The following is a 14,623-nucleotide window of genomic DNA, read 5'->3' as shown; positions in this document are numbered from 1 at the left end:
GCTACGTGGTTATTGGATGCGTGCGTGCATGCATTCATGCATGAATTTGTGAATGACCGTGTGCTTTCACCACATGCATATACGAGTTGGTGAGACTAGCGAGGTAGCTATAAGGGCGGTAAAGAACGGGGGGCGGAGGAGTCGGGAGGGAGAGGCGGGAATCAAAAGGGGCTCTTTGTGTGTGAATTGTCCCATCTTCCCTCCAAAATGACCGCCGATTTTCAAAAAACGCAAGGCGGGCCCTACACAATTCCATTTTCCGAGATTTGTTTTGAAAAAAGGGAAAATAAAAATTAGGAAAGGAGATATTTACATCAAGGCATTTGAGCATTTTCGGCTGTTTTTAAAAAAAAAACCCCAGTATTATATTTTTCTGTTTTCCCTCCCTTTTCCTCCACCCGAGAGAGAGAGAGAGAGAGAGAGAGAGAGTCTTCATCCTCATCATCATCTTCATCTCATCATCTCCTTCCTCTTCTTGACTGAACTGCAAGCTGCCTTCTGCATGATTGACATAGCCAAAAAGCTTACGGCATTCTCTTCCCGGTCACAGGACTCGTGGCTTCAAGCCTTCTCCTTTGTTCCCCTCACTCACATACACACGCTCACCGGCACATTCTCTTTCTCCGGCGCCCCTCGTCCCCCCATCCTCTTACTCGGCTCTCATTGTGTATGTTTTGTACGATTCCCTTGCTTGCCTAGACATGGCGCCCGATCCTTCCTCCGATCCCTTCGTTTTTGCAAGCATTCACCTCCTGTTGCAGAAACAGCAGCCTCAGAAGCTTCCATCTCTATTTCGCTCCTCCCGAAGCCGATCCTCAGCCTTATCAAGGCTCATTACGTCTTCTACCCCAGGGTCTGGCGATGGCAGGCGCGGCCACAAGAAGAGAAGCAGGCGGAGTTCGAGCAGCAAGGTGCCGCTGCATTACCTCAAGCCTGGGGCCCTAGCTCAGCTTCGGGACGCGCAGAGGAGCGCAGCTCGCACCACAGCGGCGGTGTCCGCGTGCTCTTGCGCAAAGAGGAAGAAAAGGCTGAGCATCGCAGACGAGGCGGGCGACGCCGACAGGCCGGGTCACGATTCAGTAGGAGGGGCTGCAATGGCGGCCTCTGCGACAGATGCTGCGCCCCAAACGCCGCTTGCCGTGGCCATGACACCTGGCCCTTCTGTGCGCGTCTTCGGGCCTCTCTGCCCTCAGAGGAAGAAGCTGCTCGCCCCAAAGACGCCTGTGCCGTCTTCCATCCCCCCGGCCTTGGAGCCTTCCACATCCGCCCCGTCCACAAGCGGTGCAGTGGCAGCAGACGCCTCTGGCAGCAGTGACTCCATGCTTGAAATGCTTCCTCTTGAGCTGCTGGTGAGTGTTGTTAATTGGCTCATGTTTTGGCTCGGATCAGTCAGAAATGTCTCGTCTTTACGCCGAATGTCATTGGCAACAGGTTCGAATTGTTTGCAACCTTCACCACGATCAGCTTAAGCCTGCTTTTCACGTTTGCAGAAGACTGCGTCAGGCGGTAAGTAGTTTGCCGTTGTGACATTTAAAAATGAATCTTATAGCATGTGAGTGGTTCTCAATGCTGATGCTTTTTTCAATGCGAGTGGTTCTCAATGCTGATCCTTTTTTCTGCAGGTTCTGATTGCAAGACAATGTCATTTTGATTTCACTACGCCCGACCGAGAAAGGCAAGAAGCATTGCAGCTGATTACTCCAACAGCAGATTTAAACTGGCCTTTCACGAGGTACTACCCCCTGCCAATTTGTTTATGCTGGTTGCAGCTGCTTTTGTTGAACTCACACATGAAGCCATTTTGCTCGTCGAATTGTTGATGTGCTTCAACTATGGAATGCAGCAGTTTAAATCGGGGTCTTGTTTGAGGTTACGCATTTGCCCTTTTGAAACACTTGACGATAAGATTTTGCTGTAATGCCTCGGTGGCCTGCTTTGATAAAAGGTCAATGCCACCATATTATGAGCTTGTTCGGGGCCGCGCATTTACTGTCCGTTTTCAAACGTTTACATTCATCTGATTGCAACTCAATCATCACAGTTCTAGAATCTTTTACTAACTGCAATGTTTGTTCTCGCGTTTTGCACCTGGCAGTCAGTCGATAGAACTCTTCGCATCATCCCCACTCGGTAGCATTGTGTTATGTGTCCAATAACCCTGGTGGACAATGGTCATGTAGTAGTGTATGTTGTGTTTTGCACGGATTCGTTCATCTAGACGTGTCAGGCCGAGTGCTAACTTTCTGAAATGTGAAGGGTATTTGGAGTGAACCTAGATTAGAAACCTTGACAAAATCGCTGAGTCGCTGCTCGTTCTACTCATCGTGCGACGGGCTAAAATCTGTGAACTCTGTCGTAAAACCACAGTTAGAATGGAAGGAGATGTCTTTTGATGTGACACAGATATCTTGATTTGGAACTCGCCTCTCTGCTGTTTGAGCTCAAGGACTGCTGGACTTTAATATGATCGTCGATCGCTGTTTGAATTTAACGAACTGCTTATTCCAAAACATGTTCTTAATGTATAGACTGATGTACTATCTGTTGGGTGCAGAACTAATGAAGGTGCTGGACCGTCGAGGCCGCCTACCCCGAGGGCTCCTAGGCCTGCACCAAAGCCAGCACAAGCAAGGATCTCTTTTGCGGACATGCAGCAGCTGGCTGGCCCTCTATTCCATGGATCAGCCAATCGCCTCCGCAGAGTAAAGCCACCAGCGTTGCCTCGTCCTGCCTTTCGAGCAGTTGCCTCTCATCGTGTGCTCTTCTATGAAGAAGAGCTCTGCCAAGCAGTGGCTCAAAATAGCATTTAGAAGCTTATCACAGCTCATACGAACATATTTATAAAGGAAGAGAATTGTACAGTTTTTTTGGCACCAGATGAGCTACCAAAATATTCGACATACCAGCCATAAATTGCCGGCCTTTGAGTTGGACGCTTGTGGCTGTGTAGCCCTCACTCATCAACACGTATCAACACATAGTGCTAGTTTGCACACTTTGAAGCTTTAAAAAGGACATGTGCTGCTCTGCTGCTGAGTCTCATGGATAGTAAATCATATGGAAAGAGAGCTTATAGCGATTCATTCCTCCGCATCATTGCATGTATTGTGTACAGGTTCCAAAAACCCTTCTAAACGTATTGACTGCAGAGCCTTTTTGGAATAATGAAAGTCTGAAACTTGTTTCTGGTTGGTCTTGATTCGTTACAACTGCATTAGGGATTATTATCTTTGAAAATGCTGCTCCCCAGCGAGTCAGTACTCTCGAGCTAAGTGATTGGCCTCTACTTTGAATTCATGGTATTAGAGCTTGGTCTGCATATTCCGAAATCTTGCAGGCCATTTCGTCACTTGATTTTAAAAGTATTGTTTCTCCACTAGGACTTTGGTAACCGTCAATAGCTCTTTGGACTGCTTTTGCTCCAATCGGCAGCAGTATTATAGCTCAATACATTGATATACCCAATTTGGAAAGAATGCCTATGTGCTCGATCAATTTCCAATTATGTTTGTTTTCAAAGTCGTATATAACCATTAATTTTCCTTTTAACTGATTTGTTTTTACGCAACCCTTAAATGAACATGTTCCTAGTTGGAAATTAGAAATTTTAATGCGAAGATTGACATCCCTACCAACTGAAGTTTCCAAAGTTGAATCCCTAATACTATTTGCATGGTACTTAATGTCGAATACCTAATAGTATTTGCATATATAAAACATAATACAAATCATGTAATTTAGTTATATTTTTTCTCAAGGAATAAGGCTTGCATTACTTATATATGTGACCTATTTGCATAGTACTTAGGATTGAATACCTAATATTATTTGCAAGTGTAAAAACATAATACTAATCCACAAAATTTAATTATATTCCTTCTCAAGGAAGGAACTTTGCTTGCATTGCTTATATATGTAGCGTATTAGAATGTAAACATACATGCATGATTGAGTGTTTATATGTAACCTATTAGAATGTAAATATGCATGAATGATTGTGTGTTTTTTATTCTTACTTATGGTTATGTATATGGGTTGTGGCTCGGTTGTTCGTTACATACCTTATGTATTAAACGTTTTATTAAAACATTGCAATTTGTTGTTTCATATATGGATTTGTTTGCATTGTTAGTATACATGTATCACAAAATTATGTGATAAGTGTATAAGATGTATCTTTGTATTATAAATCAAAGTACCAATGAATTTTGTGACAATTTGTTAGCATTTGTTGGATGCTTGATTAACGTATACATTATGAGGTTTGATATTTAAGTGTGCTCTTAAATGAGCAAGTTTACATATTTCCCATACATTAAGCATTTATAGGAGTAAAGTATCTCTTATTATTCGAGTGATATTTAATGCCTTTGGTTTTTATATCCCAAGGGAGGGTTAATTTAACATGATTTATATAAAATTTTTAAAAGTTGAGTAGGTGGATTGTTATGATATTTGTATATCCACAAGTGGTATTTTGCTCCTTGCTTGGTAATTCATGCATATCATGGTTGGAACAAGGAAAAAGTCTAATATGATTATTTCTAGTTATGAAAGCCGTTTTATAGTTAAGGTTTGAGAGGAAAGCAATGGCAAGATGTAAGGTAGAGGCTATGTAGTGCAAGGGGGGAGAGAGAGAGAGAGAGAGAGAGAGAGAGAGAGAGAGAGAGTATAAATGAGAGTTTATTGGGTATAATAGATGGTACATCTATTTTTTGTTATCTTCACTTATATATGATTGTATAAAGGATGTTTGCTTTGCTATTGACCATTTTGTCTTTTATTTTAACAAACTCACTTAAAGGTTAATGTGATTTAATTGGAATATAAAAGGCAAGTTAAAATATTATCCATTACTAGCTAATACTCATTAGTGTGTAAAACTAAAGTTAAACTTTTCATGAGAAGATTTAGGATGCTATCATCCATATGGATTTTGACAAGCTCAATATACTTGTTCTTGAGTATATTCTTAATGAAGTGATATTTTATTTCGGAGTTTTGCCTTTGCAAAATAAAATATAGGGTTTCATGTTAATTTATTGGTACTTTGATTATCAGTGTCAATGGTTTTAATATACTTAGTCTTAGTGGTAGACAAAGAAAGACAACTTAATAAAAGGGTCTCTTAGAGAAAAGATCTAAAAATAGATGCATTATTCTTTTTGTAGTATAAGCACATATCTCTAGTGTCATTCAAGTATATCATAATATTTTGAATTGCCTTGGAATGCTTTGTGCAAGGGTTTGTTATATATTTGCTAACCACTAGTTGCATAGGCAATGTTTAGACATGTAATCACAATCATAATGTACATCAAGCTACCAATTATAGATACAAAAGGAATCTTAGTCATTTTAGCCTTTTGCTTATCTAACTTGGGGTTATTTTCTTTAAAGGACACATTGATTGACTTTTTCTCTTAATATTGAAGTACTTTTTTATAGTAATTAAGACATAGTATTTTTTGCCTTCACCCTATATAATGTGTATATTAAATGTAACCATCAATTTTCAATTCTTTCATGTCAAAGATTTCATTTTTTGGAGCTATTAAAGGAAAATTCCTCTAAAGCCATTGTCACCCAATCATAGTTCTTTTAGCTATCCTTAAGCTCTTCATCTATAATCCATCTTTGGGTCACTATCTAAGCTTTATAATGGAAGTCCACGGGTTATTCTTTTTATATTTGTTGTGTGTTTTCTACTCCAATTTTGTTTGTTGTATCATGTGATTTCTATATTTTCTTTAGTGCATCTACATCCACGATTGACTTCCTAGAAATTATCGTGTTATTCACCCATATAAATAAAATCATGAGGCTACCATCCTAGCCTTCTAGTATATAGGCAATAATTACACTTTTAGTGTACCATTTAGACTACATAAAGACATTGAAGTTATTGTACAATTCCATGGAAGTTTATTTTAAACCATGTAATCTCTTATATAGGATACACACCAATTGTTCTTTGCCTTTCACAACAAATCTTTTAGATTGCTACATATAAATATTCTCATGTAAGTCCTTGTGTAAAAAAGCTATCTAAAAATCCATTTGAATGAACTATATGTCCTCTTTTGTAACCAATGTAAGTACCAGATGAAGGGTGGTCATCTTAACTATTGGTGAGAATATCCCATCAAAGTCAATCCCCTTCTCCTACTTGAATCCCTTGGCCATCAAGAGTACCTTGTATTTAGGCACCACATCAGATAGAGATACCTTCAACTTATAGACCTACTTGTATGTTGTGCATGTTTGCCCTTAGGAAAATGAGTCAACTTCCATGAAGGAATTTTTACCAAAAGATCCATCTCTAGATGCATAGACCTCTTTCATTTATGATTATCCTCCCTAATCATTGTATCAATGCAACATTAAGGCTCAATGTCCACCACAACATATTCTAGAGATGAAGCACATGTATCTAGTAGTCTAGAAACCCTTGTAGACTATCCTAAAGCTAGCTTAATAAGAGCTTATGGCTATCCCATCTCTCCATCATGTAAAACATGAAGTTGTCCACATGCTTATGGCACTCCCACCTTAACATTAGTAGGTTGTTGAAGCTCTGCATTATGTGGAACACGTATATACTCATGTGGTGGTGGTCCATCCTCTTAGAATACTACCATATGGATCTCAACTATTTTGATGGGTTGTGTATGCATCTTATCCTCATTAAACAAATATCATGGTTGCATACTACCTTCTTAGATTTAGAATCTTATTAGTGATAGCCCAATATTTAAGAATCTTAGGATCAAGCTTGTTCTTAGGTACATGCAAAAATGCATCATAGCCAAAGACACATAAGTGATCATAAATAGACCTCTTTGTAGACCATAACTCCTCTAGAATTTTGCCATCCAATGGCTTGCTAGGTAACCTATTGATCAAATGCATTGTTGTCTTTACAGTTTCAACCCAAAATCCATTAGTGAGGCAAGCATTAGAGAGTATACTATGAACCCTTCATTAAATGCTTATGTTCATTTTCTCATCAATACCATTTTGAGTAGGATTTTGTGGAGATATCAACTCTCTTGATACCATCACTACATACAAACGTTTTTGAATGCATGAGGTATATTCACCACTATTGTTAGTTTTAAATCACTTAAGATTTTTACTTGATTGATTCTTTGTAAACTCTAAAAACTTTTTAAATGCATCAAGCACATCACTCTTCTTATGAAGAGGGTAAGCCCAAACCTTCCTTGTAGCATCACATATAAATGTGATAAAATACAAAGCTCTACCCAATGAGATCGTGGGTATAGGCCCACACAAATCACTATGAACCAAATCTAAGCACTTTGATATTCTTGTACCATACCTCTATTATGTGACAATTTAGTTTGTTTACCCAAAAGATGATGTTTACAAAAACCAAGTTTATAGAAGTTCAACCACTGAAGATAATTATCATGCACACGCGGATGCCTTGCCTTCACAAGTATACAAGTTAGGAAATGCTCGATTAACCTCCTAGCCGCTCAAGATGATAGCCTCTTTTAGCGTTGCATTGGTATCTTTAGACAAATCCATGGAGTATTTTTAGACCTCCACTTTTAGTGAGTCGATTCACATTGATCGCCTATCCTTGGACCCTTTGGTCCATATATCCTTGTGCCCTAATGTAGACTATCTCTTGACCCCTTAACCTCATCAATACCTTAACATAATGGTCAATTACCTACTATTAGCACTATAGTTGAGCTATCCTACAAACTGTGTCCACTCAAGACCCTTGTCCTGACATTACTCTCCCCTTTTGGAAGTGTCTTTGTTCTCAAAAATAAAAGTGAAAAATCATTTCTTGAGTATAATAATGTTCTCTCAAGTAAAACTTTCTAAGTCTATCCTTTTACTTGATCAAAGCTTGTTTTTGAACATGACGGCAATGCATAAAATGCTAATGGAAATCTAAGATTCATTTTGGTTCATGAGGTTGAATTGATGGCTCAATAATTTTTACTAATGCTCCTTGGTCCACCAAAATATCATAAATACTAAGTCGCCTTCGCAATTGGCTAATGTGAAGATTGGATGGACTCTACTAGAGGATGGTAGATCTAATTTATATGCAACTTCACCAATATGTTTAATGCTTTAAATGGGCCACAATATCATTGAGATAACTTAGAAATTGTTCCAAACATCGAACTTCCTGAATGTTTTGAAACACATAAGTAGACCTTATCACCTTATTTAAAAGTAACCATACGTTTATGTTCATCTATATATATCTTATAATGATCTTGAGTTTGCTTATCATTTAAGCATGCTACTTTTAGCATATCAAAATGATCTTGAAGAAAGTCTTTGACATGTTGGATTGGCTAATCCCATTGTAACTCATGATTGAGGTTGAAATCCATATATAAGTAGCACAAATGGACTAAACCTTGTAGTTACATTCTTAGTACTATTGTAAGCAAACTCTAATATGGGTAAATAATCATTTCAATTAGATTGGTTTGCCCAGTGCCACATCTGCCCTAGTCATGTTTATAACTTGAAAATTTATTTTCATAATATGCACTTGCACTTCTAATGCAACATCACATAATTTTGTATCTCACACATCCTTGTCACGCCCATTCATGAGAGACGATATAAAGTATGAGTACTAGGTACTTGGGGCAAACGTAGCTTCTTAACCAATCTATAGTTAATGAAGTTGTGAGCCGATCCATCATCCATGAGAATACAGACTCATTGTCCATTGATCCTACCCTGCATTTGGACTAAGTCACGGGGTCCAAATGTGGATTGCCATGGTGTAATAGTCAAGCAACACTCATGCTTATTAGTTTGGTGTCTAACTTATATAGCTGAATATTTAGAAAAAGCTTCCAAAGGAAGCATCTACACCATGTGCATTGCTTTTTCTTTGTTATTGTTCTTATTAGGCTTATTGCCTTTGAGTTTTGGACAATCCTTTTTTTAATGAGGGCCTAAGCAATTGAAGTATAACTTCTCCTCACACACTCTCGTAAGCTCTTTGCTTAAGAGTGGCCCTCCAGCCCCTTTGGGGCTTCTTAGTATTCACCTCTTTGGATATATAATTGAACTTTCTCTTCCCTACTAATGCCGATGCAGTTTTTGAACTTGTAGATGTATATGTAGATGTTTTCTTATCTAATATATGATAAAAAACCTATGCAGTCTTAATGGATTCTTCTAATGTTTTAGGATATTGAGGTTTCACCTTGGCCTTATATTCATGTCCAAGCCTCGAATGAATCCTTTAACATTTTAAAAATCATTTAAGCCGTAAGTTTGAGAATGATATCTCTATATTTGGAGATGTATTGGTTTTGTATTAGACCCTCCACTTGACATCCCAGGTAGTTCAATTTTGATTCTTTTCATTCTCAGGAAGAAATTTATTTCAGAACATTTTCTCAAACTTGGCCCATGTCATAGGACAAGTAGTGGCATTAAGACTCATCCACTTCTTGTAGGCCTTGCTCTCAAGTGCGAGGCTTGTCTCAAGGGCTCTAATAGAATCACAGATATGATGTAATTGATGCAACCTAGGATCCCTGAAGCTTGTTGTTCCAACAATTGCTTAAAAAGTTCCAAGATCTATGTAACATTTTCATTGAGAGCATCAAATTTTTTCTCTAGTGTTGTCGTGAGAGCCACTAAAGCACCGATTTCTCCCTTTTCTATTAGTTCAAATGCATATAAATCATTCATGGTTTCATTCTCATGCATGTTTACAGGCTCATCATGCTGTGAATGTGAATGCGAGGATGTGATGTAATGCTTAAAATTGAGAGAGAAAAATTACCGCTTATCCTTAATGTCTTCACAACGAAACAATTCACAAAATTATAATAGTGATGTGGTAGAGCTCTAGAGGTATTGTATGCCAAAAGGTAGTTAAAAGATCCTTGAAAAGCTCTTTATTTGTAGGCTTTTGAAAATTTTCTTTGTTATGTTGAGCAACTCCAAGGCTTAATTTGATGGTTAGTTTCCTTGTAGTTAAGTGTGCTTGGCTGTTGACAACACTGGGATGATTGGCATCCCAAGAAGTTTTGTCTTCAAGAAAATAATTCCACCTTGAGAGTAGTCAACCGTGCCAACAAAGCCTTTGTTTCATCTTGCCAAGTATGCCTTGGTCGTACATTGTACAAGGGTCGAATGGTGTTGCAAACTCCCTAATATTTTGTTGTGGCTTGGCTCTAATATTGTTCTCATGCATGCGCATAGATGCATTGCCTTCAACGAACACAGAAGTTAGGAAAATCTTTGGCAACCTCCCAACCACTCAAGACGATAGCCTCTTTTAGCACCGCATTGGTATCTTTAGGTAGATCCATGGTCGGTTCATTTATAATGTCGACGACAAATGGTGTCATGAACTCCCTAATCTTTTGTTGCGGCTTGGCTCTGATCCCACTATCATGCATGCTGGGATGCCTTGCCTTTAATGAGCATAGAAGTTTGAAAAATCTAACTTAACCTCCTAGCCACTCAATAAGATAACCTCTTTCATAGCATTGGTATCTTTAGGCAGATCCATGGACTATTTTTAGACTTAGAGTTTTAGTGAGTCTATTCACATTGATTGCCAATCCTTTGATCCTTTGGTCCATATATCCTTGTGCCCTATATGTAGACTATCTCTTGACCCCTTAACACCATCAACACTTTAGCATAGTGGTTCATCACCTACTATTAATGCTATAGTCGATCTATCCTACAAACCATGTCCACTTAAGACCCTTGTCGTGATCACAATAATTCAAATGGCACAAAGCTTTTATTCCGGTAATTGACATACGGCTCAAATGGTGATGCCATACAGAAATTATTGGCTATTCAATGAAAACTACAACATGGACTATAACTCGAGAAACATGCAAAGGATACAAAGTACTAGATTTGAGCCCTTTGGCAACAATAGGAGACTTTTTGCAAATTTTCCATTCATGATCTCTAAAGATTACCTTAAAACCGCAATCCTCAAGTTGTATTGTACTAATTAGACTCTTAGTCAAATTTGAAACATGTTGTACATTCCAAAAGACCAAAGAAGATCATGGTATGATAGGATTGTAGGATACCTTTTCAACATTGGATTTTGTAGAGCACAAGCTGATCACTCACTCTATGTGAGAGTGATGCATATATTGTGTTCATTACTATATATGTGGATGATTTGATCATTTGAGTAATCCTGAGGTAGAGATCGACGATATGAAGGGTCTTCTCAAGACTGAATTTGAGATGAATGATTTGGGAGAGCTGCACTATTTTCTCAATATAAAGATAATCAAGATTACAAAGGGTATATGGTTGTCACAAAGACAATATGCATTGGATATGTTGAAAAAGTATGTATGGATGATTGCAAGCCTATCTCTATATCTTTGGATATTAATGCTAAGATTAGCGCACATGAAGGTGGCTTGATTGAGGATGTCATTATATACCTAGGTGCTTACTTCAGCCCCCCATACAAGGGCTTACAAAGCCTGCATACATAATTTGGATGATTCTCATTCACATAACAAAGGTTGCTGCTCTACATAAACTTCCTGTTGCAACTTTCCTTGCAAGAAGGTATTCTTAATATACATTTGATGCATGATCCAAAATTTTGGTGCAGCCATTGCTATGACAACTCTTATAGTAGCCATTTTAGCCAATGTAGCAAAGATCACCTCATAATCAATGCCATGAATTTGTGCATACCCTTTGGCAACTAGCTGTGCCTTATAGATACATATGACTTATGCTTGACCTTTATAAACCCATTTGTAGCCAATAGCTTTCTTACCTTAAGATAAGGGTACTAACTTCCATGTGTCATTATCCATAACTGCAACCATTTCTTCATCCATAGCATGATCCCCATGCTCATTACCATTGCATCCTCAAAAAAAGTGGGTTCCACATCTTGAACAACCTTAGCTATGTATGCATAGTGATGAGGTACATAGCTATCATATATCAATTGCTGCATTGGCTTTCTCACTCTACTTGGCCTGTGTGGACCTAGATCACTACCAGGTGCTTTAGCATCCTCTTGTGCCTTTTGCACACTAGGTGTTTTAATAGATGGAATCCCAAACTCCTCATCCAATCTCTACTCAAGAGCCAATTGAGTCACCATCAATATGAGAGAAACCCAACGATACATTTGTCACAATAGGTGAGTCCCCAACTTTCTCTTTATCTTTTCTTGACATATGTGATGTACTTGGTGGAGTAACCAGTGACCTCAATCTGCCACTCCAAGGTCTATCAGTAGAACCATGACTAGGAGACTCTTGTGATCCACTCAATGTCTGTGACTACTAACTGATTTTTTGTATAGCCACACTCTCATGCTCATCAACCCCAACTGTCTTCTACAAATTACTATACCAGCTACTCATTTAATAAAAAACAGCATCCTTGGTGAACTCTTAGCTTATATGTAACTTGGTTATAACACCTATATCCCTTTTTCTCAAGAGAATATCCAACAAATACACATTTTTCTACTTTGGGATCCAATTTACTACACAACTCATCAAGAATACACACATAAACAATATATTCAAACACTTTTAGATGGGATAGATTTGGCTTTCTACTAGTAAATTTCTCTTTGCGTGTCATATCATGTACATTAGCAATGCGTGTCCTGTTCATAGTGTGTACAGCAGGTTGCTTTTGCCCAATAGTAATGAGGTAAGTTTCTTTCTAACATCAATGCATGAGCCACCTTTGCAATATGCCTATTTTTTTGCTTATCAACTTCATTTTTTTGTGGAGCATATCTACATGTACACTATCTCTACATACCATTTTTCTGTAAAAAATCAGAAAACTCATTGGAGAAATATTCTCCCCCTCCATTCGGCCTTAGGTATTTAATATGTAAACCTATTTCCTTCTCAACCAAAGCCTTAAAGCTTTTAAAGTTAGTGAACATCTCACTTTTCTCATGCATAAAGTAAACAAATGATTTACGAGTATGATCTCATCAATAAAGGAAACATAATACCTACAACCACTCAAAGTTGCAGTCTTTGTAGGACCCCACATATCAGAATGTATCAATTCAAGTTACTTTTTGCATACATGCTTTTCATGTGAAAAGGCATGTCTTGCTTGTTTTCCAAATTGACATGCTTCACATACCTTATGTATCCCATCAACCCTAAACTTGAGCAAGCCATCCATAATCTGTTTTGTCTGCATGTCTTTTAGTTGCTGCATTCACATGACCAATTCTCTTATGGCGAATTTCAATAACAGCCCCACAGTACCTAAACCTTGGGCAAACATGGCAGCATCGATTTTAGGCAGACTTACATTAAGAGTAAACAACCTGCTAGTATGTTTCCCTTTTGTAATCAACCTACAATCATTTTTAAGATCTTCTACATAACAACGATCAGATGTGAACCGAACCTGCAATTCTTATTCTACCATTTGGCCAAGAAAAACCAAGTTTTTTGTAATATTTGGTATATTCAACACATTAGTCAAGTTCTTATTTTTTCCGTATTGCATACTAAAGGGAATATTTTCAATATGAGCAATGAGGCAAGTTGTATCATCCTCTGTCTCCACATAACTCAAAGACTCTAGAGTGTGTATATCTCTAAACCACTCTCTATGAGAAGTTGTATGGTTAGAGGCACCTGAACCTACATACCATGCATCATTCTTTGATGAAACATTAGTACTCAGTGTTCATAAAGTGTTGCATAGAAAATAATTATTCACTTCTATCATCATTGTTTTTGTTATTGGATGCATAGTTACCTTGTTGCTTTTTTCCATTTCTAAATTCAACCTTCTTTTTGAAGCAATTTTTAGAAATGTGGCCTTTTTGACCACAACACTAGCACTCTCTTCTCATACTAGAATTTATCTACAACTTGCTTTCTTTGACTCTCCCTTCCTTAGGACTATCCTCCTCTATTTTGTTGTGTATCATGACCTTGACCATGACCACTACCTTGGCCTGTGTCATACACGTCCTCTATCTTTGCTAGTAGAGTAAAACATCTGTTGAGACTTATTTTTGATTTGAGAAGAAGAGGAATCCAAGCCAAGGTTCTTTTTCTCAAGGATCAACATAGAAATCAAGTCTGCAAGATCAAGGATATCATCCCTCATATTCATAGATCACACGAAGCTCTTGTATTCATCTTTAAGTCTATCTAAGCATGCATGCACAACATAATCATCATTAAGTACCACACTGATAGATCCAAGACCTTCCACATATGGCATAATCATTAATGGATAGGTCCCCTCTTTTCATCACTTGGTTTAGCTCTGACTTGGGTTGCAACTTTCTAGCCTTTGTGTTTACTTTAAACAACCTTGCAAAAATCTTCCATGTAATAGGGGGGTTTTAGATTCTTGCAAATAGTCCATCATGCTATCTGTGACATTGATATATAGCCAATACATGACTTTACTTTGTGTCTACTCCTAATCTTTATTAGCCTTTAACTATTTTGCAATAGCATTTTGTGCTACTACCATGTCTCCTTCAATATAATTCCAAATATCTTTGCTCTTCAAGAAATTTGTCATCCTAAACTTCCATGTAGGATAATTTTTCTTATCCAACTTCTTGTTGAAAATT

At 38.0% G+C, this 14,623-nt stretch overlaps 1 protein-coding gene across 1 annotated transcript; it reads left to right on the top strand.

Moving 5' to 3' along the window:
• The first annotated feature begins 408 nt into the window (after window positions 1–408).
• On the top strand, window positions 409–3,354 carry FBS4 (F-box family protein). Its single transcript, XM_087687304.1, has 4 exons — window positions 409–1,349; window positions 1,432–1,506; window positions 1,623–1,732; window positions 2,555–3,354. Exons 1-4 carry the CDS (start codon window positions 702–704, stop codon window positions 2,808–2,810), a joined length of 1,089 nt encoding a protein of 362 aa, XP_087543430.1. The 5' UTR covers window positions 409–701; the 3' UTR covers window positions 2,811–3,354.
• The last annotated feature ends 11,269 nt before the right edge of the window (window positions 3,355–14,623 follow it).

This window comes from Lygodium microphyllum, chromosome 1 (genome assembly GCF_053477565.2).
Source record: "Lygodium microphyllum isolate KBCC chromosome 1, Lygodium_microphyllum_v1.1.10, whole genome shotgun sequence".
Lineage (NCBI taxonomy): Eukaryota > Viridiplantae > Streptophyta > Polypodiopsida > Schizaeales > Lygodiaceae > Lygodium > Lygodium microphyllum.
Note: the sequence above shows the minus strand (reverse complement) of the source record. Positions and strands in the feature narration are given on the sequence as shown.